This window comes from Camelus ferus, chromosome 6 (genome assembly GCF_009834535.1).
Source record: "Camelus ferus isolate YT-003-E chromosome 6, BCGSAC_Cfer_1.0, whole genome shotgun sequence".
In the NCBI taxonomy this organism is placed as follows: Eukaryota; Metazoa; Chordata; class Mammalia; order Artiodactyla; family Camelidae; genus Camelus; species Camelus ferus.
The window spans coordinates 22,699,542-22,727,534 of record NC_045701.1 but is presented as its reverse complement, the minus strand read 5'-3'; the positions used below and the strand labels follow the sequence as shown (position 1 = coordinate 22,727,534).

At 46.0% G+C, this 27,993-nt stretch overlaps 3 protein-coding genes and 1 non-coding gene across 4 annotated transcripts in view; 2 read left to right on the top strand and 2 right to left on the bottom strand.

Moving 5' to 3' along the window:
• DNAJC17 (DnaJ heat shock protein family (Hsp40) member C17) overlaps window positions 1-10,100 on the bottom strand; it is a 32,602-nt gene extending 22,502 nt beyond the window's left edge. The window contains exon 1 of the mRNA XM_006176619.3: window positions 9,924-10,100. Within this exon, the coding sequence (XP_006176681.2) occupies window positions 9,924-10,001 (78 nt within the window). The 5' untranslated portion in view covers window positions 10,002-10,100. The remainder of the gene's footprint in view (window positions 1-9,923) is intronic.
• Window positions 10,101-10,125: 25 nt separating this feature from the next.
• ZFYVE19 (zinc finger FYVE-type containing 19) lies at window positions 10,126-16,770 on the top strand. Its single transcript, XM_014552278.2, is given in 12 exon segments — window positions 10,126-10,424; window positions 11,597-11,718; window positions 11,888-11,941; window positions 12,295-12,413; window positions 12,509-12,654; window positions 13,006-13,114; window positions 14,896-15,105; window positions 15,532-15,611; window positions 15,915-16,013; window positions 16,141-16,263; window positions 16,265-16,278; window positions 16,361-16,770. Coding segments are annotated over 12 exon segments (1,209 nt in total). The 5' UTR covers window positions 10,126-10,370; the 3' UTR covers window positions 16,440-16,770.
• Window positions 16,771-17,659: 889 nt separating this feature from the next.
• PPP1R14D (protein phosphatase 1 regulatory inhibitor subunit 14D) lies at window positions 17,660-27,993 on the bottom strand. Its single transcript, XM_006176625.2, has 4 exons — window positions 26,840-27,993; window positions 18,399-18,491; window positions 18,161-18,193; window positions 17,660-17,966 (listed from the first exon to the last, which is right to left on the bottom strand). The coding sequence occupies exons 1-4, from the start codon at window positions 27,092-27,094 to the stop codon at window positions 17,901-17,903; spliced, it is 447 nt and encodes a 148-aa protein (XP_006176687.1). The 5' UTR covers window positions 27,095-27,993; the 3' UTR covers window positions 17,660-17,900.
• Window positions 18,810-18,881, top strand: TRNAG-ACC. Its single transcript has one exon. It is a non-coding gene; the product is annotated as a tRNA-Gly (tRNA).

Here is a 27,993-nt window from a genome sequence, read left to right as displayed (position 1 = left end):
AGAAGAATGAGTCACAATTTAGCAGCCGCCAATCCAGCCCTCCCGGGGGCTTCATAACTGGTTTGGCAGAGCAGGAGAGAGAGCGCAGAGCTGGGTCTCCTGCCATCTCTCCTGGGTCTTGCGCCAGGCACACAGCAGGGCCTCTGATAATCTCCCTGCCTCCAGTTTCACCTCTTGAGAGGAATAACTCCTGACTCACCCAAAAAAACCCAGCGCTAAGGGGTCCAATAAATACAAAATAGCTATCATTAACTTAAAAGAAAGGTGCCCTACAAGGATGAGATCATTATTTTTTAAAAGGCTGCTATCCTTACAATAAAATTTGGAGCCATGTAAGTAAGTGATACAAGTAATTAGGCTCAGTTCTCAAAAGCCAGACTCGTAGGTCACACTCAGATACAGGGGACACACAGGGAGTCCACTCTATGCAACAACAGATACTAAGTGAACAAACTAAGCCGGTGAATCAGCTAGGAAGCCATTACAGGCCCAGTTCCAGGAATGAGAACAGTCAGTAATCTAGGCCTGAGCAGTAATTTCTCCCCAAGCCTGAGGGAGGCAGACATCTCCCCAAATCCATACTAGCCACAACACCAGAGGCTGTGTCACTGCTTGATGTCACAGGCAGGAAGTAAACCACAGAGCTCTGGAAATCTCTTCCTAAAAGACTGACTACTTTCATTCCTTATAGTCTGTGGTCCACACTGAGACAGCACTACAGAGAAATTCCCAAATGCTTTTGGAAACCGGTCTACTTCTAAGGCTCTGAGCAAGCAGGGTGCCAGCCAACCCCCAGATCAGCACCCTCAGCTCAATATCCCTAAAATGTGGGCCTGCTGGTGATGCCGAGATGATTCTGGGGGAACTCAGACCTCACACTGACATCTCTCATAGTCTGCTAACCACGGCCCACGGTCCAGACTCAGGACCGTGACCTGCGCAGTCTGGACCAACGGGGACTATGCGTAGGGCCTGGCCTGCTTCTCCCCGTATGCTGCCCCTATGTGCCCTTTGGGATCTGGATCCCCAGCCCATCCCTGAGGTCACTCTTCAGGTCTTCCCATCCCTCGGGCTCTCACCTCTGGGTCCTCCTTCAGCTGTCCCAGTATAACGTTCTGGGCTTCAACCACCACCCTGCCTTCCTTCTCAGCCCACTTCCCCAAACCAGCTACTCACCTGGAGCCCAGTCTACAGCCCTCCTCCTCCTCTTCTTCTCAGGCCCTGCCCCTCTCTCCCATCCTTACCCAAAGGCTGCTCTCTCTGCCTTGAGCATAGAACTCTCTCTGGACCCTAGTACTTCCTACATCTCATTATTTGTTTCCCTTAATGCACTGGTTTCCTTTATAAACAAATTTATATTAGTAAAAAGAAGTGAGTCAATTTAAAGAAAAATAATAACCAAACAACGTATAGAACAGCAAAAATAGGGAAAGCAGCTATGCAAATAAAGAATATTTTGAATTTTACCTTAGCTGAAAGGAAAACTCCACAGTGATAGTTTTGATCCAAATTCTAACACACTTCCTCCAGCCATCCAGGTCGGCTTACTGCCCTTCGGGTTCACCCAGGTCGTGCAGCTTCACTCACAGAATCAAATCTCTATCTATGTCACACATGGGACCGCGAGGCTCTCTAGGGCCCTCAGACCTGTCTCTTGTTGCCCTAATTGCTCCTAAGGTGTGGGTCATGGAAACAGCTCTGAAAGAGGAGTAGAAAATGCAGGTTTGGGCAGGCATTCTGCATTTACTAGCCACCTTATGCTGAGCAAATCAATTAAACTCTGTCAGTCTCTGTCTTCTCATCTATAAATTGGAGCTAATAGTCCTTGTGTACCTCATAGGCTTGTTTTGAAGATCACATCAAATGAGATAATTTATGTGAAAGCACTTTGGTGTCATATAAATGTGAGGTATTATCTTGAATGCTAATGAATAGCTCACAGCTTACAAACACAAATGAATCATTCTTTTTGACTTAACAGGCAGCCAAGTAACTTCAAAAATCCATTGCTCCAGACAGCCAGTCAAACCCAGGAATGAGTTAACCATAGGAGAGATACTGAGAGGACTTGGAGGCCTGGCTCCTGGTCCCACTCAGTGCTGGTCAGGACCCTGGTGAGCGAACAAATGAACCAATGAATGAATGACTGTTGTCAAGTGAAACCAGGCTCAGTGCCCAACCTGAAGGTCTCAGAGCCTGGTCTAGAGGTAAGAGGCTTTGGGAAAGGCTCCTGCTGGAGACACGAGACTGAGTAAGGCACACCTCAAATGCAGAAATGGCCCCCAGATGCTAATGGAATGAAGTCCAACCACCCTTGGACCTAGAGGCCCAGAGACACTACATTTTTCAGATTCATCTCCTGCCATATCCTCAAAAAACCCTAGGCAATGCCCCGTTCCTTGTCATACCAGGCATTTTTGCTTCTACATGTTCATGCCATTTCTTCAAGCCCTTCTCTGTCCTCAAAAACTTAACTCTTTTTAAATCTGTAAGAAACAATGTTGGTGTGTCACATTCTAGGGTATAACAGAAACATGTGATTTACATAAAGGGATTAGCTAGCAGATAGGTAAAAATAGCCTTTTCCTTAAAGCGATAATAAAATGTAACCTGAAAAGGTCAATATTAAGTTTACATGGTAGTGCTCCTGGTAAACTTTAAAATTTGAGTCTTCAAAGAGTTGATCAAAATGCACTTTGAAGCACCTGGCTTCACCTGCCAACATACAGTGAGTTATGTACCCATAACTTCAAAGGGCTTCAAATGAAAGGCGAGGCTGCTATAGATAGTAGAGAAATTCACATGTCAGCTGCAGAGCAGTTGAAGAAATATTAAACTAGGGCTCCAGTCTGGCCCAACGCTCACTCACTGGGTGATCTCAGCAAGTTCCACAACCTCTCTGGACCTCCACCTTCCTGTCTATAAAATGAAGAGAGTAAATGACCATGATGATCCCTTTTAACCCCGCTGCGATATATCCTTTTCTCCCCCCAAGGTCTTGCACGACAATATCTCCTCAGGGAAGACTTCTGTGATCCTGCCAATCATATGAATCATGTCTTCTTTATTTCTACAGCATTTTCCTTGTATACTTTTACTCAGCCTCTTTCACTCGACCTCAGATTCACTGTTTACCACACTGTGCGAGCTGTCACAAAGCAGAGCTGACGTCTTCAGCTCTGAAGTCCACCATGCCCACACAGTACCTTGTCTGTGGTGATACACTCCATTTGGAGATTTGAATTGAACAGCAAACTCTGCTGATCCTCAATTTCATTCTACCTGATGCCCCACTTCCTATCTTGACCACTGCCTGGGTTGAGAATCACTGGTGTGGGGTGAGGCGAAAGCTCTGGTCTATGAGGACTGGAATGAGTGAGCAGGGGTGAGAAGGAGAGGGCAACCTTGGACTTGAGCTGTGGGAGACATGTATTTGACATCAGCACTTACAGTCTAAGGAAGGTGGAGCAACAATGATAAAAGCAAGAGTGAACTTGTAGTGAGGGTGTGCCAAGCGCCTTGCTAAGTACTTTACCTGATCAAGCCTCACAACAACTTGGCAAGGATGGACTGCCATCATTCCCATTTCGCAGATGGGAAGCCAAGGCACATAAAGCTTAAATATTTGCTCAAGGTCACAAACTATGTAAGTCATGCAGCCAATAGCCAGGCAGTCTGACTCCAAAGTCCACTTTCTTAACTGTCACTGGAGATTAGTACAAAGACAATTATAAAGGCACATTTACAATTCCCAACGTGGCTCACTGCCCTGTACTGATTTCCATCCATTCTCAACACATGGTAGATGCACTAAACAATGATTCTTGGTCGTATTCATTAAGATTAGTTATAAAAGCTGTCATTGTCTACACAAGTTACACTCTCTAGGAAGCATCATCTGATTAGATAATATCACCTTCTAGAATTATCAGCTTTGGCCTCCATATTTCAAAATGATGGGCTGCAAGAGCAAGAGACAGAGAAGCTGGAAATAGATGAGACAGGCGACTGCTCTCTTCACATTTGTATCCCTAGTGCCAGGCTCTGAAACAGGGATACAGTAGGTACTTAATAAAAGTTTGTGGAATCAAATGGTGTTTGTGGGAAATGTTTCTACCCTTCTCTAAAACACACATGGAGAAAGGGAAAGAGAACCAAAAAGAGGCAGGAAGAACACCGTAAATTTTGATTTAATGAAGTGTACGTGTGCCTATTCTGTGTGTGTGTACAAGGTACCAGACACACAGCACGCTGCTTTTGGGAAGCCAGGATGGGAGCTGCCAGCTAAGAGGTGGGCAATCTCTTGCCTGCCCAGTGGGAGTATAAGATGATACCACCTTTCCGAAAGACAGTTTTGAAAAAAACTTTTAAATATATTTACTTTTGGTCTAGTAATTCAACTTTGTCATGAAGTATTACTGCCTAAGAAAGTAATAATACATATTCAGTCATTCAACAGGATTGACTGAACACACCTATCAAGGACTAGGCCTTGTTTAGGTGCTGGAGACATAACAGTAATCAAAACAGAGGAAGTCTCTTCTATCCTGGATTTTTTACATTCTAATGGGGGAGACCAGTGGTAAGAAAATGGGTATGTAACACCATGCGCAGTGGTGAGATGTACAACCTCTAAATATGCAGCAGAGTAAGGGTGTGGGGGCAGCTAATTTAAATAGGTGGTCAGGGAAAGCGTCTATAAGGGTAGGGGGTGATATTTGACTGGAAGTCTGAATGAGGTGTGGGAGTGAGATATACAATGGCCAGGAGAGAGATGTCCTAAGCAGAGGATTAGCAAGTGCAAAGGCCTTGAAGCAGGAATATATTAGGTGAGTTTGAAAATATATCATTGGAGGCCTCTTTCATACCCAATAGGATGGTTATTATCCAAAACACAGAAAGTAACAAGTGGTGGGAAGAATGTGGTGAAACTGGAACCCTTGTGCATTGCTTGTAGAAATGTGTAAAGGCGCAGCTGCTGTGGAAGGTGGTATGGCAGTTCCTCAAAACTTTAAACACAGAATTATCATCATATGATCCAGCAATTACACTTCCGGATATATACCCAAAGAACTGAAAGCAGGACTCCAATAGATACCTGTACACTCATGTTTGTAGTAGCATTATTCACAACAGCCAAAAGGTGGAAACAACGCCAATGTCCATGAAAAGATGAATAGATATACAAAATGTGGTATATAATACACATGTGATGTTTTTCAGCCTTAAAAAGGAAGAAGATTCTCACACAGTCAACAAAATGGATGAATCTTGGAAACATGACCTTAAGTTAAATAAGCCAGACACTAAAGGACAAACATTATATGATATTTGTACATTCATTTATATGAGGTACATAAAACAGTCAAGTTCACAGAGGTAAAAAAGTAGAACGGTCATTACCAGAGGCTGAGGGGAGAAAAACATGGAGAGTTAATGTTTAATGGAATGGAATTTCAGTTTGGGATAATGGAAAAGTTCTGGAGATGGATAGTGGTGATGGTTGCATAGCAATGTGAATGTACTTAATGCTACTGAATTGTACAGTCAAAAAAGGTTAAGATGGAAAATTTTATGGTATGTATATTTTACCACAATTTAAAAAATAAAAAAACCACAGGAGTACTGATGTGGCTGGAGCACAGTGAGCAACGAAAGAATGGTAGGGAACAAGCAGGAGAGGCAATGAGGGCCCCAAGGGCCAGGGGGGGCCTTCAGGCTTCATTCTAGGACTAGTAAGAAGCCTCTGGGGAGCTGGGAGCAGAGATAACACAACCTGATTTACAGTCTAAAGGCTCATTCTTGCTGCTGTATGAACCCAAGAACAGAACTAGGAAAAGAAGGCCCTTGCAGTCACCCAAGTAATTCCTGAGGTTAATTCAGAATCTCTTCAGGATTTGCAAGTGGCATTAATCCAGGATCCACTCTTCATCTTGGCAGGCTCTGGGACCCTGCCCTGTCCCGTGAGAGCGTGCATACGCACAGGCACGTGCACATCAGCACATGAGAACCTAGGCCTTACTGCCTCAGATCTTAGCAGGAGACTGAATTGCCAGGGTTGGGGACGTGGTGGGGGATCACCATCTCTCCAGGAGCACTTCCACACCAAAGCCAGGTCCTCAACTCAAGCTTGCCTACAAAAAAAAAAAAATAGATACTTTGCCCCACCTGTCTCCTCTAGGGCTAGATTGGGAACAAAAATGTCTACCTTTGGGACTTGCTGACTTTCTAAATTCCCATGATACATGTTCATCTTTGTTTTTATTTTGTTTTGTTTTGGTTGTTTATTTGTTTTTATTATAAAATATATATAACATAAAATATACATTAACATAAGTTACCATTTTAACCATTTAAGTGTACAGTTCTGTGACATTAAGTACATTTGCATTATTGTGTAGTCATTACCGGTATCAGTTTCCAGAACTTGTTTGTTTCATCCTGTAACACTGAAACTCTACCAGTTAAACACTAACTCCTCATTCCACCCTCTTGCCCCTGAAAACCACCATTCTACTTTGTCTCTATGAATCCGACTACACCTAGGAAACTTTGTACAAGAGGTAATCGTACAATATTTGTCCTTTTGTGACAAGCTTATTTCGCTCAACAACATGTCTTCAAGTTTCATCCATATTGTAGCATGCGTCAGAAACTCTTTCCTTTTAAGGCTGAATAACATTCCATTGTATGTATATACCACATTTTGTTTATCCATTCATCTGTCAATGGCCATTTGGGTTGCTCCCAGTTTTTGGCTATTGTAAATAATGCCACTATGAACATGGGTGTGCAATTATCTGTTTAAGTCCCTACTTCTACTTCTTTTGAGTGTATATCCAGAAGTAAAATTGCTAGATCATCTGATAATTCTATGTTTAATTTTTTGAGGAATTTATTGAGAGCTTACTCATGCCAGTCAGCAGGGAAGAGGCTGCTACAGAAGTGAATGGACCAGACCTGCTCCTCAGAGCTAAGAGTACAGAGGGGAGTAAGGTATGAGACGAATAATCACACAAACAAATACATACTTGCAAACTGAAATAAGTTCTGGAAAGGAGAACTTGCTGCTATGAAAGAATAGTAGGCAAGGCCTCTTCGAGGAAGTGCCATTTAAGCTGAGTTCTGAAGGAAAAGGAAAAATAACCCAGGTTAACAGAAGGGGAGGAAAAGCATTCTTGGCAGAGGGGAAAGCATGTACGAAGAGGTAAGAAATTCTATTAAGCATTTTGTTGAAAGGGCAATAGAGTGTTAAAGGAGCACCAAGATTATTCCATTCTCTGTGAGAAGAAATGATTGGAGGAGTACGACAGAGTGTAAAAGAAAAGACTGAAAACAGGCGAACAAGTTGGCAGGAGATTCTAATCGTTCAGATGGAAGTTGATGGAGGCATGGGTAGGAGTGGTGGCGGTGGAGACGGAGCTAAGTGAACAAGTCTGAGGATTATTTGGCAGACTGACTCATCAGGACCCAGTGATGGGCTAGGTAGCAAGAGTGAGAGGATGGGGGGTATTAAGAAAGACTCCAGGTTCCTAGCTCGAGACTCCAGGTTCCTAGCTCGAGTTCCTACCCCTACTGAGATGAAGGGGTAAGATTTAGGAGGTGGATGTAGTAAGATTTAGATGCCTGTGAAGTGTCCAAATGGAGAGATCAAACAAGTGGATGGATCTACTGATTTGAGATTCAGAGAAGTGGTCTGAAAGAAAGTTAAATTTGGTGTTGGTGTTCACCACTACCACTGAGCTGTATGTTGCTGGACAGCCAGAGTGACGATGTGAAAAGAGTACCAACCTGAACTGGGCATCAGGGTATCTGGGTTCTAGTCCCAATTTTGTCACTAATCACCCTCTCTGAGCATCAGTTTCCCCATCAGTAACCCAGAAGGTTGGCCTAAATCAGGGCTCCTTTAACTTTTTGTGGATAAGAATTATTTCCTCTCCTCCAAAATAAATACATAAAAAATGTTACGTACAATTTCAGAGGTTTATTCAGTTCTTGGCACCCTTCTTTGGACCCCAAATTAAGAACTCCTATTCTATATGACCAGATAACCACAGTTTAGGAGGCCCTTGTGTATACTTTAAATATACTGTTTGTTCTCCAGGTTCCCCTAGAAACTGTGACAGGCACTGCACCAAGGAGAGAGGACCCCAGACCCAAGGTCTCCCTTGCTCCCTACCAAAAAGTACCCATTACCATAAAGCTAACCAGTGTACCCAAAGGCCCTAACCTACTTTTCAGGATTTGTCTTCTTTTATCCTTTCTTCCTAGCCTGTGCTCCAGACAAATTGGACTATGCACACTCTCCTCTTTCTCAGAATACCCTTCCTCCATCTCCACACACCAAACTCTACCCATTCTTCAAGGCTTCAAATGCCTTCTCTATTTCCCCCACCTCTTTTCTGAAACTAGATGCAATCTCAGCCTACTCAGAACATCCACAGAACTTCGTTTGAATCCCTCTTAAGGAACTTACAACATTCTCCCTTGTATTATAGTTGTGTATCCTCTACTAAAAAGAAGGAGCAGCACCTGTTATCCTTTATAAACAGCTTTCTCACAGATCCCTTATGTCATCTGAGTGAAAACTGGATCCCAACCTTACTGCTCTGCTTAGACCTTGGTCTCTTGCCTAAACAACAGCCCTATCTGATCCCCTAGTAGCAGCTCCTCTAGCCACCCTACTCATATTCTTTCTGCACAGTGATATTGAACATTTTCTTTAAAGCCTGATTATGTCACTTCTCTGATTAATATATACATCAAGGCTTGCAATTGCCTTCCTCAGTTCTCAGCTTCAAAGTCTGGCTGGATCTGGTGTGAAATGTCCAAAGTAATTTCTCACTATTAATGAAGTACTAATTTAACAATTTACAAATGCAGAACACTTAGAATAGTGCCCAGCACACAGTAAGCATAATATAGGTCTTAGGTCTTATTAATACTGAAATTTTAAGACTTCTAAGACAGGTGTAGCAGATGCTTTTGATGCTGTGTATACATCCCCATTCTGATTTCAGCTAGAGCTGCAGGGAACAGTTCTGTGCAGGCTGACAGCATCCCTCCTCAAGGGATCTTTGGGTCCCCCTGCTTTTCTGCCCCAGAGCTTCCTTTTCTCACAAGCTCACTAGGCCCACGAGCAGAGGAGCCTGAAGTACAGGGGCATTTGTAGGCATTAATTTCCATCTGATGAATATCTGTCTCCCCTTCCTACATTGCTATAACTACCATCATAATCCAGAGGAAAATAACAGAAATATTAATTACAGCTTGGTCAGTGTCCCACTTCCTGGCACATTTATCAACACCTTCCTGTGGAACTACAAGCCTTTACCCTTCTGATCCTCCTGCTTTTGGCCCACTCGCACATGTTGAGAGGACAGCACCTGAGCATCTGCCACTTGAAGAGTCAATGGATTGGAGTGTAAAAGGAAACAAAGACGGCAGAGTCATACGCCACACTGCCAAGGAGAGGATGAGAAGGGAATGGAGGAGCCTTGAGACCTAGTCTTTCCTCCGCCCTAGGTTCTACGCAGAGTTAAATTGGTCTGAGGGAGAGAATGAGTGAATCACCTCCAAGCACAGATAACCAGAATCAGGCTGACACTGCGCAGGCGCAAGAAGGAGGCTAGGGTTGCCTCCCAGGCTTCCCCCGCGGCGTCTCCTAGACAAGGCGACGGGGAGAGCACAATACCGTGCCCTCGCGCGAGGAGCCTCCCTCCTGTGCTCCCCTCTTCCCTCGTGTGGCTCTCAGACCATTCAGGAAAGGTCTGAGAGCCACCTTCTGAGGCTGTCGGGGCGCCCCGCGTTCCCGGCCCACGGCCCGACGGAACCTGGAAAGCGGGTGATACCAGCTTCCGGCGAGGCGCCAAGACGGGAATGGGCCGCCAGGTCGCTCCGGCCTTCCTGACCCTCGTTCTCACCTCTTTGTCAGCCGCGTTCTCCTCAATACCTAGCAGTGCGTACAGGTCCATCTGTAAGATTTCCTTGGTCACCGCCATGGTTCCAACTCTGACTGGATTAGTACTACGACTCCCAAGAGTCTAAGCGTGTGGGGACTGTCAGCCCCAAGCCAGCTAAACGGTGCTTAGCCCCCTGGGAAGTGTCGTGATCTGGGCCAGGCTTGACTGCCTCTGAGGGAAGCGGCAGTCGTGAGTGAACTACGACTCCCAGCAGCCCCCGCGCCCGCCGCGGCTGCTCTCTGACTGGGGTGGACTGTCGTGATTCCCTGTAGGAAGCCTTGGCTCCCGCGCACGGGTGGGCGTAGGGGGCGGGGCAGGGGCGGGGCTGCGTGAAAGTCCAAGGGTCCCTGGACCTGACCCGCAAGATCTCAATTCTGTCTACCGTGCTGCGCCGCGCCGGGAACTAGGATGGACAGTAGGTGCTACGGCTGCGCTGTCAAGTTCACTCTCTTCAAGAAGGAGGCGAGTCTTCTCTCCCCGGGCGGCTAGAGGGCCAGGGAGGATGCGGAGTAGAGGGAAATTCATAGGACTTGCAGTCCGTAGACTTGGTTTTACAGTCCCTCTCCAGCTGTGTGGTTTTGATGAAGTCACTGGGCCTCAGTTTCCATTTCTGTAAAATGAGGCTAACACTCTCTCGCTTTTGGAGTTGGTGTGAGGGTCCAGTGAGGTGCTGGTGGTGAGAGTTCCCTGTAAATCGTAAATCCGGCTCCTGTCATTTTGAAATGTTAGGCTTTTCTGTCCATCAAGTGTAGGATTCTGCTGTTTGCTTCCCTCCACCCTGCTTCTCCGCAGCCCGGTCTTAGTTAATACTCTGTGACCACTCTCCATCACACCATACCCGTTAACTCTGCTCTGAAACCTTCACTGTCAAGCAGCCTCCCCTTCCTCGATTGCCCTCAGGGCATCATAGCAAAGTCTCACTTGCCCTCAGCACAGACATGTCAAGTTCCCCTGGTAACCTGCAGGCTTCCTCTGCCTTAGTTGTGACCAGGAGATAGGCCAGACAGGATGAATGAATAGCAAATAGGGAAGCAGATCCGAGTAGTACTCAGAAACCTGGGTTTTGGAATCAAAGTGGTCAGGATTCAAATTGCAGTTTTGCTGTCTTATTCTTGGGGTGACCTTGGTTTGGGCAAGTCATATAACCTCTCTTGATCCCATCTAAAATAGGAATAATAATGGTGGTCACCAAGATTAAGTAAGATAGTGTATATAAACTGTGAGGATTAAATCAGGTTATGAAAGTTAAGGACTGAGTTTAGTGCCTGACACACAGTAAGTGCTTAATAAATGGAGGCTATTGTTACCATCCCATCATGAGCCAAGCCTTCCTCCATCTCTGCTAGAGCAGAGAAGGCAGGGGCTTTGCACTCTCTCTGATTCTTCTTTGTTGAAGAGTCAGAGACCTGAAGCTTGGGGCTTTGCCTGTTTGTCTTCTACACCCCAGTGTAAGCGAACTGATAGCTTTGCCTTCTGCCTCGTCTCTCCCCAGGACTTAGGGGACCCCCCTCCTCATCCTCATCCCAGCAGCTGTTCACAACCTCAGTGTTCTCTCTGTGTGTGCTCAGAGAGTCTGAGGGAGGAGCCTGCAGGGGTGGGTGAGAGGTGGACTCCCTGCTTCATGTTTCTTGTAGTATGGCTGTAAGAACTGTGGCCGGGCCTTCTGTTCTGGCTGCCTTAGCTTCAGTGCAGCAGTGCCCCGGGCTGGAAACACCCAACAGAAAGTCTGCAAGCAGTGCTACGAGATCCTGACCAGGTGAGAAGCTGACACAGGTGAGGGTTCAGCCAAGCATGGCAGCAGGCAGCTGGCCAGGCCTTGCAGCCTTGGGTCTTTGTCTAGAGGTCAGCCCAGGGAGTGTTTTGGGGTGCAGGGCACTGATAGGCAGATGGAAGGTAACTTCTGATACCGGATTTCTTCTCTATAGAGGATCTTCTCCTGCCAATGCCTCCAAGTGGTCACCACCTCAGAACTATAAGAAGTAAGTGCTGATGGGACAGACAAATGGGGATGGGGAAAGGACAGGGGAGCCATAGGGTAGAACTATCTTCCTAGCCTCCTGACCAAATGAGCAGAGGATCAGGAGAATATCTACCTCTTGGCACCTGGCTGCCCTCTTGAGCTCAGAAAACAGCTCATCAGCCCTCTCCCCAGAAAAGGTTCTTGGTAGACCTTGCCTTCTCAGCTGCAGGGTGATATGAGAGAGGGCTACAGAAGATTGTCCGTTGGAGGCCTTCCTAGCTGACTAAAATGAATCCAATGGGAAACAGTGAGTGGGTGACTTCACCCCTCCCTTCTGCATTCTTCAAGAGCCTCTATCTCATATCCTGCCAGGCGTGTGGCAGCCTTAGAAGCCAAGCAGAAGCCCAGCGCTCCCCAGAGCCATGGACTGACCCAACAAGACCAAGTCATCGCTGAGCGCCTAGCACGGCTCCGCCAGGAGAACAAACCCAGTGAGTGGGGCAGACAGGGTGGAAAAGACACCACCCCAGGCTCCTGGGACTAGGAGTCCTCTGGACTTTACAAGGCTTCCCTATGCCAATTGTAGAGTCAGTGCCCTCGCAGACGGAGATAGAAGCCAGGCTAGCTGCACTGAGGGATGAACCCCAGGGTTCCATCCCTTCCACCCAGGAGATGGAGGCACGGCTTGCTGCACTGCAGGGCAGAATTCCACCTTCTCAGACCCCCCAGCTGGTGAGTGCTGTGACTTTGGAGGGATGGAGGTCTTGGGACGAGGACCCAGCAGAACTCCAGATACATGTATGCCTGTGTACTTCACAGGAGTACTTCCTGCTCCTCCCACCTGCTGCCAGGCCAAGGAACCAGGGACAAGCAGCAGGACTGGGTGGGGCAGTAGAGTGGCCCCTTGGTTCTTTTGGGGACTGCCAGACCTACTTGATTACGTGGGCTCTGAATTAGGCCTGTTTCCCTGAGTTTTGGGAATGCCTCAGCATCCACCCCTGACCTAAACTGCTCTGGGCATTATGGTGTGGCTTCCCTGCTCCTGTTCCCCTGCTCCCCACTGAAGTTTCCTCCTCTGAACAGGCACATCAGCCACCAGACACCAGGACCCAGGCCCAGCAGACACAGGATCTGCTGACACAGCTAACAGCGGAGGTGGCTATTGATGAGAGCTGGGAACGAGGAGGCCCAGGTATCTTCTTCGCCTGGCTCCCCCAGAGACCTGACCCCCCCTTTTCCCAGGTGGGAAAGGCTCTGCTGCCCACCCTTTGGGATGTGAATATAAATCAGGGAATAATCAACATTATAAAGGCTACTGTTTATTGTTTACTCCATTGGGAGCCAGTGTAAGCCTAGTGGATAAGTGTGTGGGCTTTAGACCCAGACAGTGATTCTCTGTTCTATCACTTAGTAGCCATGTGACCCTCCACAAGTTACTTGATCTAAGTCTCACTTTCCTCATCTGTAAAATGGAGGTACGTGTGGTAAAACCCACCTCATGGGGGAGTCATGAGGAGTAAATTAGATAATCCGGTAAATGCTTAGGACCCTGCCTGGCTCATAGTAAGTGCTCAGTGAAGGTTCTCTGCATCGATGGGGAGGAGAAGGAAGAGGCTACTTAAATTTAATTAAAATTAAATAAAATTTAAAATTTAGTTCCTCAGTGGTACCAGCCACATTTCAAGTGCTCAAAAGCCACAAGTGGCTCATGGCTACTCTCCTGGACAGCACAAATGTAGACCATGATACAGAACGTTCCCATCACTGTGAAACATTCTCCCGGACAGTGCTGTTCAAAAGCTTCAAAGCAGTAGTTCTCAACCATGGATGATTTTCCTTCCAGGGCCCATTTGGCAATGTCTGGAGACTTTTAGGGTGTCATAACCCAGAGGGTATCACTGGCATCTAGTGAACAGAGGCTAGGGATGCTGCTAAACATCATACAATGCACACGACAGCCTCCTCCACAAAAAATTATAGGCACACCTCAGAGATATTGCAGGGTTGGTTCAAGACCACTGCAATAAAGTGAGTCACACAAATGTTTTGGTTTTCTGGTACATATAAAAATTATGTACACTGTACTGTAGTCTATTTTGTGCAATAGCATTATGTTTAAAAAACAATGTACATAGTTTAAAAATGTTTTATTGCTAAAAAATGCTAACAGTCATCTGACAACACAGGGTTGCCACAAACCTTCAATTTAAAAAAAAATCAGTATCTGTGAAGTGCAATAAAGTGCAGCTCAATAAAACAGGGTATGCCTGTATCCTGTCCAAAATGTCAATAGGATCAAGATTAAGAAATGCTGCTTTAGAGATACAATCTCATTGAATATCCTCAGTAATCCTACAAGGTATATACTATTACTATCCATCTTTTACAAATGAGGAAACTGAGGCCTGGTGAGCTTAAGGAACTTGACTAAAGTCATACAGCTATTAAGTGGCAAAGCTGGTACTTGATCCCAGACTGTCTGATTTCAAACCTCTTGCTCTGAAACTCTGAGCTAAAGGGAACCATGTCAGAGCCACACCCACTGTGGTAAAATTCTTCCCGCCTAGTAACATACAAGACCTCAGCTTCCCTCATGTCCTCTCTGTGCTACTCCCTGGAAATGCTGATTCCAGCCTGTAAGGCAGAGACACTGGCTAGACCTCAGCCTCCCCATATCCTGATCCTTTCGGGTGGTGATTCTCGTACCATGGGGTACTCACCCTAACGGCAGCATATTAAAATACCAGATGGGTGGGGATGGATGTAATTGAAAAAAAAAATGTCTAAGATAACTAGTTTTTTACATTTGGAAAAATAGAAGAAAATGCTCATTTGTAATATAAACCACAGGACCTAGTGCTGAACAAAAAGCTGATAACCTATGGTATTTCTTAAAAGTTGAGAAATGGGCTCAGTGGTTTCTGATGAGAGATTTTGAAATGTCTGCCTCCCTGACTGCATCGCTCTTTCCAGGCCCCTCTATCCAGAATGACCTCAACCAGGGGGGCCCAGGGGCTCAGAGCTCCAGTCCCGAGGGGCAGACCACCTGGTCCCTGGAGGAGGAGAAGAGCAGGCTGCTGGCTGAGGCAGCGGTGGAGCTTCGGGAGGAGAACACGAGGCAGGAGCGGATCCTGGCCCTCGCCAAGCGTCTGGCTGTGCTGCGGGGACAGGACCCGGACAGAGGTAGAGGCTGGGGAGCTGCCACTCACTCATGTCCACTGGGTGGGCCCCCAACTCCCACCCACAAGCCGTGCTCTGCACAGTGGGAGTACTCCCTGCCAGGCTGGATCAGGGGCTGGGTCCCTGTGCCTAAGGGTATGTTGAGCTGTGCCCAGAGCCACAAGGAAGGTGCTGGGCAAAGCAGTGGATGAGGAATAAGTGGCAGCCATCAGCGGGCAGGGGACTGTCGGTCCCTTCAGATGCAGAGCCTTTTGTTCATGCTTCCCTCCCCTGCAGGGTGGGGCAGGGTCTGATCAGAGTGGCTGCAGAGACTGCTCACCTCTGGAATAAGTGCCACTGAAAACCAAACCAGATCGGGGGCAGGAGTACAGCCACTCAGGTGAACTCTCAACCTCACTTCTCCCTCCCTGCTCTTGTCTCTCCCTCAAGTGACCCTCGAGGACTATCGCCTCCCAGACAGTGATGATGAAGAGGATGAGGAGACAGCTATCCAGAGAGTCCTATGGCAGGTCGGCTCTGCCTTACCCACCTGGCCACCCCTTGTCCTGTCCCTGCCACACTGTCCCACTGCCCACTTGCCCCATTGACTCTGCCTCCGCTCTGGGGCTGGATGGCCAGTCACTCTGCAGCTCCTGATCTAGCTGGGACCCCAATGACCCAGACCTGCCCCTGGCCCATTGAGATGGGGTATCAGCAGCCACAGACAATAGATAAAGGAAGATGGGTTCAGCACTAAGGCCACAGAGCACAGATATACTGTGTTTTGGAGGGATGCCTGGAGCAGGTAGCTGTACTCTTCACTCTGTCCGCAGCTCACTGAAGAAGCTGCCCTGGATGAGGCAAGTGGTTTTAACATCCCTGTGGAGCCAACTCTTCAACCCAGGGCCCAGTCCTGCAGGGCAGAACCTAAGGTGAGAAAAGTCCTAGACACAGACCCCCTAGGCCATCACCACAGCTTCCCTCCCCACCTGCCAGACTGTTCCTGTAGCCACCCTTCCAGACCCCATCAGGTACCTTACATCCCCCATTCCTCTCCAGTCCCCAGAGGCCCAGGCCACAGCCCCCAGGCCTGAGGCTGAGGAAGAGGAGCTCCCCTGGTGCTGCATCTGCAATGAGGATGCCACCCTGCGCTGCATGGGCTGCGATGGAGACCTCTACTGTGTCCCGCTGCTTCCGGTGGGTGCAGATGGAATGTTCCTTGGGGCTGGGAGAGTTCCAGGACTGCCTATGATCCCTGACCTGTAACTCTGCTCCACAGGGAAGGTCATGATGCCTTTGAACTTAAAGAGCACCAGACATCTGCCTACCACCCCCTGCATAAAGGCCAAGAGCACTGAGGGAGCCCTAGTCCTCCCAGGAAGGCCATTCTACAGGCTGGGCACCACCAGGGCATCTGATGGGAGAGCCTGTCAGGCTCGACTGCTTATGGGTGCACCCTTTCCTGAGCATCTGTGTCCCTGGAAGGAGGAAGGACTCTCCACTCAAGGTGATGATTGGAGGAGCCAGAGGGAAAGCAGAAGTTGGGAGCCTTCCAGCATTGACTGGGAGTGAAAGGCATGATGGGGAAAGACCAGACTGAATCTAAGGAGGAGCCTTGAAACTTGTTCAAGGGCCCAGGGCCCTCCACTGGTACGTAGAGGATCTAATAAAGTATGTTCATTCCTTGGACCCAGCATCTTTTATCTCTAGAACATGATGGGCCCTGAGACGGGCCCCTTAGAGAGGTGGCAGAAGCAGAGTAGGCTGTAAGTCCAGTCTTGTGGAGTGAGGGAAAAGGCTGAGCCATCCTGCAAGCTTCTCCAGGCAGGAACAGTCCCACCCATCCTGGTGGCCTCATATGTAGCAGGTATGAATATTTGTTCAACTGAACTGAACTGTGCATCCTGCTCTGGGCAACCCAGCTTAGCCCCCAGGCCCACCATCTTGGATTTCTCAGCCTCTCTAGCACTCAGATACTGCATGCACAAACAGTTAAATGCATAGCCTGCTTTCTGCCTTACTCCCAAAGGACACCATCTCCCAGGGCTCCTGTCCCAACCTGCCTGCCATTCAGACCCAGTATCTGTTTCCACTAGCTCCCTCCTGACCTGACTCCTGGCATTTCAGCCTATACTGTTTACACTCCTCCACTCAGTCCCTGCTTCTTCTCTTTCTGTCTCTGGCTTGGAGAGGGTCCTCAGCCTGAATCAATTAGTAGGGGAGAGGAGTTTAGCTTTCCCTGAAGCCCCCAGACCCAGTCAGTTCCCTCCCCTATAGGATTCAGAACTAGTCTTTGCTACTTGGGCTCCTATTGTTGGTAAAGCCAGAATGCCATGTGTTTTAGCCCAGATGCCCTCTGCTTGGCCTCTGGGCCTTGCTTCTGACTACTCTGAAGCAGAACTATGACATTTATCTTTGAATTCTCAAGGTCTATGTGGATGGGCAGATGGATGTGTGGATGGATGGATAAGGTGTATGGATAGAGCCTAATGACTCAGGATGCTGGCCTTCTGGTATAACACTTCACCCTCTTCCTCCCCCATCCCTCAGCACAGATATGCTCCACACTCCATTCAGCTGGGGCTCCTGAAGATTTTATCTACTTGGCTGCCAAGGAAAGCACTGGGCAACAGCCATGACTGGCTTCCAGAAAGCCCAGCTGACAGGAACTAGCTGTGACTGCACATACACAGGGGTGTCCAAATGTCCCTCTTCATTCTCCATATTCCTTGTCAGTGTCCCAAGGAGCTGTTTTCCTCTCAGCCCAGGATCCAGAGGTTCAGGGCCGACCTGGCAGTACTGAGGCTGATGAAGGTGGCTTATTTCTGAGGCCGACTGAGTCTCCGAAGTTTCTTGAGTTGACTGAGCAGCTCAGAGATAAAAGGCTGAGAAAGAAATAGGGGTGAGATCAAGGCATGAGGTCACACCCACCCACCACACTGCCCTCCTTAACCTCCACCTGACCTCATCTCCTCAGAGTCAGGGAAGGGGAGAAGGACCCAGGGCCAAACTTTCCTCTTCATTAACTGCTGCCCCACTGGGCCTTCTCTTACTCCAAGACCAGCAGAGCATCCCTTACCTCTGTGGGGCGGGGGCAGTTTTGGAGAATTGCCTGGTGGAAGAGAGCAGACAGTGGGTCCCTGAGCAACAGCAATTCTCCCAAGCCCCCACTCAGTCTCCCAGGAATACTCCCCTCTGAATTGGTTCTCCCCCACTGTGGATGGGGAGGCAGAGACTGGGTTCTTGGGTTCCCTTTGGTCCAAGCCCACCTTCCATCCCCCACCTCCTGGGCCTGGGGCCTGGTCCCCCCATTCTACCTCCAGCTGAGTCTTCTGCTCCTCTGTGGATAGTTCCATGAGAGCCTCCAGGTCAATCTCAGGCTCAGAAGTCTCAGAAGGAGTTGGGTGATCCTGTTTGGGAATCACATGGGACTCAGAGGAGGCTGGCCAACTGGTACCTGAGTGAAAGTTACTGGCAGGGGTTGACCCATCTTCCACTTTATTTCCCATGTTCAGTTTCTCTCCTCACCTTACTCAAACCATTCATTCATCCTTCCATTCAACAGTGACTGAATACCTACTGTGTCCTACCTGAAACAGTGCTAGGGTTCTTTAAAAAGAGGGTCTAATTGTAAGAGTTATACACATTGTTAGTAGGGATGTAAAATGGTGGAGCTGCTTTGAAGACAATTTAAGGTTCCTTAAAATGTTAAACAGAGTTATGGGGAGGTGGGTGTAGCTCAGTGGTAGAGTGCATGCTTACCATGCACGAGGTCCTGGGTTCAATCCTCAGTACCTCCATTGAAAAAAAAAAGTTAAACATAGAGTTATCATCTTACCCAATAATTTCACTCCTAGGTCTATTCCCAAGAGAACTGAAAACATATGTTCACATAAAATTTTTCATATGAATGTTCATAGCAGCATTATTCATATTCAAATGTCCATCAACTTATGAATAGATAAAGAAAATACGATGTAGCCATACAATAATTTTCAGCAATAAAAAGGAACAAAGTACTTGGGGGGAGGGTATAGCTCAAGTGGTAGAGCGCATGGTTAGCATGCATCAGGTCCTGGGTTCAATCCCCCGTACTTCCTCCAAAAATAAATAAACCTAATTACCTCCTTCCACCAAAAAACAAACAAACAAACAAAAAAGGAACAAAGTACTGATACTTGCTACAACATGGATGACCCTTTGAAACATATTAGTGAAAGAAGCCAGTTACAGAAGGCCACATATGATATGATTCAATTTGTATGAAATGTCCAGCATTGGTACATCTATAGAGACACACAGTAGATCAGTGGTTGCCTAAGGCTGGGAGTGGTGGTGGTACAGAATGGGGTACGACTGCTTATGGATACAGGGTTTCTATTATGGGTGATAAAATGTTCTAAAATTAGACTGTGCTGATGGTTGTACAACCCTGTGAAAATACTTAAAACCATTGAATTTTACACTTTAAGTGGTAATTATATGGTATGTGAATCATATCTCAATAAATCTGCCTTTAAAAGTTAATATAGTCATTGAAAAGATTTAAGCAACACAGAGTTTACAAAATTAAAAATGAAAGAAGCCAAAGAGAATGAGAAGCCAGTCAGAGACTGGGAGAAAATATTTGTAAAAGATATAGCTGATAAAGAACTGTTAGCTAAAATATAATAAACAAACAAACAAACAAATAAATAAATAAAACAAAGAACCCTTGTAGCCAACAATAAGAAATGAACAACTCACTGGAGGAATAACTCTCCCAGGCTTCAGACAATACTACAGAGCTACAATCATCAAGAAAGCATGGTATTGGTACAAAAACAGACATATAGACCAATGGAACAGAATAGAGAGCCCAGAAATGAACCCACAAACTTCTGATCAACAAATCTTCAACAAAGGAGGCAAGAATACACAATGGAATAAAGACAATCTCTTCAGCAAATGGTGTTAGGAAAACTGGACAGCAGCATGTAAAGCAATGAAGCTAGAACACTCCCTTACACCATACACAAAAATAAACTCAAAATGGATCAAAGACGTAAACATAAGACAAGATAAAATAAACCTCCTAGAGAAAACATAGGCAAAACATTATCTCACATACATCTCAGCAATCTTCTCCTAGGGCAGTCTACCCAAGTAATAGAAATAAAAGCAAGAATAAACAAATGGGACCTAATCAAACTTACAAGCTTCTGCACAGCAAAGGAAACCATAAGTAAAACAAAACGACAACCTACAGAATGGGAGAAAATTTTTGCAAACAATGAAACCAACAAAGGCTTGATATATATAAGCAGCTCATATGACATAATAAGAAAAAAACAAACAACCCAATCCAAAAATGGGCAGAAGACCTAAACAAGCAATTCTTTAAGGAAGAAATACAAATGATCAATAGGCATATGAAAAAATGCTCAATATCACTAATTACCAGAGAAATGCAAATCAAAACTACAATGAGGTATCACCTCACACCAGTCAGAATGGCCATCATTCAAAAGTCCACAAATGACAAATGCTAGAGAGGCTGTGGAGAAAGGGGAACCCTCCTACACTGCTGGTAGGAATGCAGTTCGGTGCAGCCACTGTGGAAAACAGTATGGAGATTCCTTAAAAGACTAGGAATAGACTTACCATATGACCCAGTCATCCCGCTTGTGGGCATATATCCAGAAGGAACCCTACTTCAAAAAGACACCTACACCCCAATGTTCATAGCAGCACTATTTCCAATAGCCAAGACATGGAAACAGCCTAAATGTCCATCAACAGATGACTGGATAAAGAAGAGGTGGTATATTTATACAATGGAATACTATTCAGCCATAAAAATGACAACATAATACCATTTGCAGCAACATGGATGGACCTGGAGATTGTCATTCTAAGTGAAGTAAGCCAGAAAGAGAAAGAAAAATACCATATAAGATCTCTCATATGTGGAATCTTAAAGAAAAAAAAAGAACATAAATACAAAACAGGAACAAACTCATAGACATAGAATACAAACTTGTGGTTGCCAAGGCAGGTGGTGGGAAGGGACAGACTGGGATTTCAAAATTTGTAGATACTGACAGGCATATGCAGAATAGATAAACAAGATTATACTGTATAGCAAAGGGAAATATATACAAGATCTTGTGGTAGCTCACAGCAAAAAAAAATGTGACAATGAATATATGTCTGTTCACGTATAACTGAAAAATTGTTCTCTACACTGGAATTTGACACAATATTGTAAAATGACTATAACTCAATAAAAAAAGTAAAAAAATAAAAGAAAAAAAATGAACAACTCAATTTAAAATGGGCAAAAATCTGAATATCTGCCTCACCAAAGAAGGTATGCAGATAGCAAACAGTGTATGAGAAGATACTCAACATTAAACGTCATTAAGGAATTGCAAACTGAAACAGCAATGAGATACCATTACACACCTATTAAAATGACAAAAAAAAAAAAAAACACCCAACCCTAAAATATTAACACCACCAAATGCTGATGAAGGTGTGGAGCAATACGAACTCTCACTCATTGCTGGTGGGAATGCAAAATTAGTATAGCCAGTTTGGAAGATGGTAGTTTCTTACAAAACCAAATATACTCTCAGTATACAATCCAGCACTTGTGTTCCTTGGTATTTACCCAAATGAGCTGAAAATATGTCTACACAAAAACCTGCATATGAATGTTTATAGCAGTTTTATTCATAATTGCCAAAGCTTTTTTGGGTGCAACCAAGATGCCCTTCAGTAGGTAAATGAATAAAGAAAGAGTGGTACATCCAGACAATGGAATATTACTCAGAGATAAAATGAAAAGAGCTATCAAGTCATAAAAAGACATAGAGGAAGCTTAAATGCATATTACTAAGTGAAAGAAACCAATCTGAAAAGCCTACATACTGTATAATTCCAAGTATATGACATTCTGGAAAAAGCAAAACTGTGGAAACAATAAAAAGATCAGTGCTTGCCAGGGTTTAGGGTGGAGGGAGCAATGAATAGGTGGAACACAGAGGACTTGTAGGGCAGTGAAACTACTCTATATGATACTTTTAGGGTGGATACATGTCATTATACATTTGTCAAAACCCATAGAACCTATAACACCAAGAGTGAATCCTAATAAGCAGTATTAACTTTGGGTGAATATGATGTGTCAATATAAATTCATCAATTGTAACAAATGTACTGCTCTAGTGGAGGGTGTTGATAGTGGGAGAGGCTATGCACGTGTGGGGACAGGGAGAACATGGGAACTCTGTACTTTCTGCTTAATTTTGCTGTGAACCTAAAACTGCTCTAAAAAATAAAGTCTTATTAAGAAAAAAAGATGTGCACAGCAAAGGAAACCATCAACAGAATGAAAAGATAACCTACTGAATAGGATAAAATATTTGCAAGTCATAAATATGATAAGTGGTTAATATCCACAATATATAAAGAACTCATATGATTCAATAGCAAAAAAAATCTGACTTTAAAAATGGGCAGAGGGGTTGGAGAGTATAGCTCAATGGTAGAGTGTGTGTGTAGCATGCACAAGGTCCTGGGTTCCCCAGTACCTCCATTAAAATAAGTAAATAAATAAACCTAATTACCTCTCCCCCCAAAACAAAAACAAACGTAAGTAAAATAAAATATATTTTTAAAATAGGCAGAGGATCTGAATAGACATTTTTTCCAAAGAAGACACACAGATGGCCAACAGGTATGTGAAAAGCTGCTCAAAATCGTGAATTATCAGGGAACAGGGACTTTCTGAAGTGAAAGTGGCATGCTGGGGCAGAACATGACTACCAGTACAGGTTGGTGCTGTGATTCATGCTAAGGTCCACCATTGCTTTTGCATCATCAGTGCAAATGTCAACATAGTGAAAAAGGCAAATGACATCTTGTTTTATTTATGCAAATAATCATGGACCCCCTAAAAGGGTCTTGGGAACCCCCAGGGTCAGAAAGGACTGGGAGGACTGGGAGACAAATCAAGTTCCACTCAGCCAGAGTGGACAGTCATCACTGATCATGCAGGAAATTCTGTAGAGATCTCAAAAGGACCATGCTTTACTAGGAGGGGACTAAGTTATTCCCTAGATTAAAGGCTACTCTAGATTCACCCCAAAAGAACTTAAAAACAAGCCTTGGAAGGATCAAACTGAACCACAACAAACTAACCTGCCTTCTGGAAAAAAGCCCAACATTCTAAAGGAGGAAAAAAATCCAGTTACCCAACAACATAAAATTCACAATGTCCAGCATCCTATCAAAAACCACTAGCATGCCAAGAAGCAGGAAATGTGACTGACAAGCAGGAGAAAAATCAGTTAACAGAAGCAGACCAGGTATGACAGAGATAATGGAATTAGCAAATGAGGTAAACACAAACATAAGAATGAGAGAAATGGAAGACATGAGAAAGAGCTAAATGAAGCATCTAGAGATGAAAAATACAATATTTTAAAGAAAAAAATGTACTGGATGGAATTAACAGTATATCTGTCACTACAGAAAAACAGATTAATTAAACTTGAAGAAATAGCAAAAGAAACTAGCCAAAATGAAGCACAGAGAGAAAAAAAACCTGGTAAAAAAAAAAAAAAAGAGAGAGAGAACAGAACAGAGCCTCGCTGACCTGGGGGACCATATCAAGTGGTCTAACATATATGTTATTGGAATCCCAGAAGGTAGAAGGTAGGGCTGAATGATAAAAATACATTCTAATGATTAGAACGCTGCCTCTTAAAAAGGATTCATCCTTCTCCCCAAACTATTTTATATCAGTTATGACATTAACTATATGTATATTGAATATAGGGGATGTATTTCACTGAGAGTCAGATTGCCACTGCAGTCTGGTGTTGAGAATATGGGCTCATATCATAATGCAAATATTGTTTTCCTCAAGTATTTTTGAATTCTCAAAAAATGAGCAGATATATCAAACAACTCTTACTGAGGTGAACAAGTGTGATCTCCTCATGACTCTGTATCACATGTGCTGGTTTCCTGCCGGATGCTGCCTGATTTGACCCCTTTCTCACCTCCACTCTGTCCCCTTACTCCTGATCTGTCTGCCATGGAGACCAGTCATGGAGTAAAGCTCAGAGATGAGCTAACAAGTGTTTGTTTCACATTTTATTGACAATATAAGTGTAAAGTTGTAAGTTTAATAGATTGTTTCTCAAAATATCATCGCATCAAAAGGGCTGCATCAAAATGTCAGTGTGACTAGGGGAAGATGTAATGGAAGCTAAAGGAAAGGAGTGTTTCAAAACTCTGGGGTGGTCAAGAGTGTCCCCCGCTGATGTATATACTAGCTTTAGCCCCACTGGTGACTTTGCCAAGAGGTCTCAGTAGAGTGGTGGGTACAGAAGTCAGATTACAGTGGTTTGAAAGGTGATAGAAAGGGGAAAAGTAAGTAAAGGCTGTTAGTGGGGACAAATCCTTTAAGGAGCCTTGTAAAGGAGACACGAAATAGGGGATGGTAATCAAAGGGGAGCATATTGTTAAATAAGAGTCTCCTTAAAATAGGAGAAACTCGTGAGGGTTTAAATCCCTGCGTAGAAGCTAAATCCACACTTCATTTCTGGACAACAGGAGCTCCAGGGCCCAAAGTCTGTTTTGTTGAACCTAGACTTGGTTCCTCTAAAGATCCTAAAGCAGGCTGCAAACCCACTGAGAAGAAGCAGGGCCCTCCAACAAAAGAAGGTTGGATCCCACTAAACTAAACAAAACATGATGCAATCCACTCCTGGATCTATTCCCGGTGGTGTTATCCAAAGTGGGCATGTGAGGAGGAGCCCCACTGGCTGGAGAGGGGCTCTATGAAAGTAGAACTGAGGCTGGGTATGCCTGGAGACTGGGTTGCCTCAATCTCTGCCCAAGATGACCAGCCCCTGGGGCTTCCCCAGCCTCTTGGCTGCTTCCTGCTGAAAAAAGCAGGGACTGGGAGAGGAACTGCCACCTGGCACCTTTGGACGACTGCCATGGCAACTGCAGGCCAGGTATTTTATTCCGGTCACTGCCTGGGAGCAGTCCTCCCACATGTCCTATTTTCCAATGTTATGAGCTTATTACTCTACAGCTTTTCCCCCAGCCTTGATCTTGCAAAACAAGGTTCATTGACTAGTGTCCGTCTCTGATGCCTGGAAGGATTTGCCCTGAGATGTCTGAAATATGAGACTTGTTACGCAAATGTACAACAATCTGAAATTGAAACCGACACAGAGAGGGAGGGTGCTGGCAGGAGTAAAGGACAGTGATAGTGTCCTGCAAGGTCAGAGCAGACAGAGGCCAAGAAGGTTTTCCCCTCCCAGCTTTAGGGCATCTCCCTCCCCTCCACAAGTGGCCCAGGATGCTGCTGGGGACACAATCAATATCTGGACCAAACCAACACATGACCCAGTGAGCCTCACAAGATGGCCTGGGCCACATGCATTACTCTTCCCCATCCACAACTGCAGGACCACTGACACAGCCCTTACCTGGGAAAATTACAAGCCCTTGCTGCCCAAAAAAGAAAAGACAGGACCTTAGTAAGGAAGGAGAGAAACAAGGACCATGGTATGTGGACAAGGAGGACTCTGGTGCAGTGGTTCCAGCCAGCCACAGACTAGAATCACCTGTGGAGCTGATAAAAAAGACCAGTGCCTGGGCCCCACCATAGTAGTTTGAAATGCAGTTGCAGTGCAGCTCAAGCATCGGCTTTTTTCTGAAGCACTTTAGGTGTGGAGAACCACCAGCAGTCCCCAAAAGCGCTCAGACGCTATAGGCAGAGCCCTGGGTGCAGCTCCTGGTCCCGCAGCTTCCTGGTGCTATGACCTTGGGCTAACTGCTCAACATTTCTAAGCCTCCATTTCCTCTACGGTGAAACAGTGAAACAAACCTACCTAACGGACTTGGGGGGAGGGCTGAGTAAAAAGATGCAAGTCAGGTGCTGGGCACTCTGCCTAGCACAGTTAAGTGCTCAAAAAATGTTACTCTTGTTGGAGCAACAATTGTTACTACACTGGGATCCTGATTTGCAGGTGTCTACATTAAAAAAAAAAAGTGCCACTTTCCCAAGATAGGGTTGAGGGGAGTCAGCCAGAGCCAGGGCCCAGGCTCGGGCAGGTGCCGGCGTTAGCGCTCACTGTTGGTTCCTCTGAGTTCTAGTCCAGCATTATCCATTCTGAGATGGTGAGATGTTCTACGTCTGTGCTGAGAGCTTAGTAGCCATGAGCCACATGGGGCTACTGGCACTTGAAAATGTGGCTAGTGTGACTGAGGAACTAAAAATTTAATTGTATTAAATTTTTGTTAATGTAAAGTTGAATAGCTACACACGGCTGATAGCTACAGGAATGAATGATGTCGCTCTAGACAGGTATGTGTGTTGGGGGTGAAGAAAATAAAGACAGAGAAAAATAGCTCTTCTGCTGTCTCCTCTGAGCCTCAAAAAGTCCTACAAAGGAGATGTGACAGGCACCCATAGACCCATTTTTTTAGATTATGAAACTAAGTTTGAGGGATGTTAAGAGATCTGCCCCCAGATTATGAAAAGAGTGAGACACAGAGCCGAGACCAGAGGGAGGCAGATTTCAGGACTGCAAACCCACGCTTCACCTATGGGGAGAAGCTTTCTCTCCATGGGAGCATCTCACATCTGCCCTTCAGCTCCTCCTGAGGTCTCAGAGCAGTCTCTCCCCTGGCTCCCTGGCTGGGTCCCAGGCCCACCATGTTCCTCCACCCTCCCTGGGCTACCCACCTGGAAGAGCTCCTGAACCTGGGCGTCTACCCACTGCTCCATCTCCAGCCAGCGCTGGAGCTGCCCCCGGTCATACTTCACCGTCAGCCGGCTGGATCTCCGGGACCTGGAGGCTTTGGCGGGGTCGGAGTGGGACTTTGACTCTGAGTCTGAGGATGATATCCTTCTCCTCCCGGAAGCCCACTGGACATTTTTACTTGGATTCTCCTTGTCCGGGTTGGGAGACGTGCAGGAAGCAGGGCTTGAAGACAGCATGGAAGGATTGGTCTGGGCAAGGAGCTGGGAAAAACTGGCAGTCAGAGCAAGGGTGCCAGGGAATGAGGAGACCGAGAACAGAGGGAAAGGCCAGCAGGGAAGAAAGGTGGGAGGGATGGAGGGAGGGCCAAGGCTCCTGGAAGGTGGGGGTCAAAGATCAACAGGCCTTTCTTTGTCTGGTGCTGGAAATGCCAGTCTCCTGGCTTCTTGCCGCCAGTGAGTGGCACTCCCGAGCAGTGCCCTAGCCTTCCTTTCTGCAGCTGCTGGGGCCCGAAGTGATACAAACTGCAAACGAGCAAAGGTCAAGAGGGTACCATGCCTGGGAGGAGGAAGAGGCCCTCAGGTCCTGAGGGGTGTGAGGCTCTGATCTGTGCTCTAGGGCCAGCTCTGGAGCAGGACCTGAGTCATACTCACCTGAGAGCCCTCAGCATCCCACTTCCCTGGGACTAGATCCACCTGGGCCCCCAGAAGTTGCATTCACACGGATTCTGTAGGAGGAGGGTCCCCGCCTGGCAAAGGCTCCTGCTCAGAGTATGGCACTGCTGAGGGCAGAGTCTCACCAGGGATAATTAGGTGGTTATCTCTGACCCCTGTGGGGTCAGTACCCTTTTGTGTATGAATGTTAGCTGCCTTTAGCAACGTGATTTGTAGAGGAGGGCATATCTCGGCGGTAAAGTGCGCAAGCACGAGGTGTGGGTTCAATCCCCAGTACCTCCATTAAAAATAATAATAAGACAAAATGAAACCTAATTACCTTTCCTACAGAAAAAAAAAAGGAACGTGATGGAAGCGGCACTCCCCTGTTGGCCCAGCCCTGTGTGTCTGCAAAGGCAAATTTATTAAGCTTGTCTCCCGAGTCCCTTCCCCAGAGGCAACTGCTTAGGAAGCCATATTTATCA

Bases quoted from the DNA above. Each gene is read 5' to 3' on its own strand.
- PPP1R14D (XM_006176625.2), bottom strand. From the start codon at position 27,094: ATGCTGTCTTCAAGCCCTGCTTCCTGCACGTCTCCCAACCCGGACAAG. The intron at 18,492-26,839 runs GTGGGTAGCCCA...ATTCCCAAACAG, and splicing joins AGGTTCAGGAGCTCTTCCAG to GATCACCCAACTCCTTCTGA. The intron at 17,967-18,160 runs GTAAGGGATGCT...TTTCTTTCTCAG, and splicing joins ACTGCCCCCGCCCCACAGAG to CCTTTTATCTCTGAGCTGCT.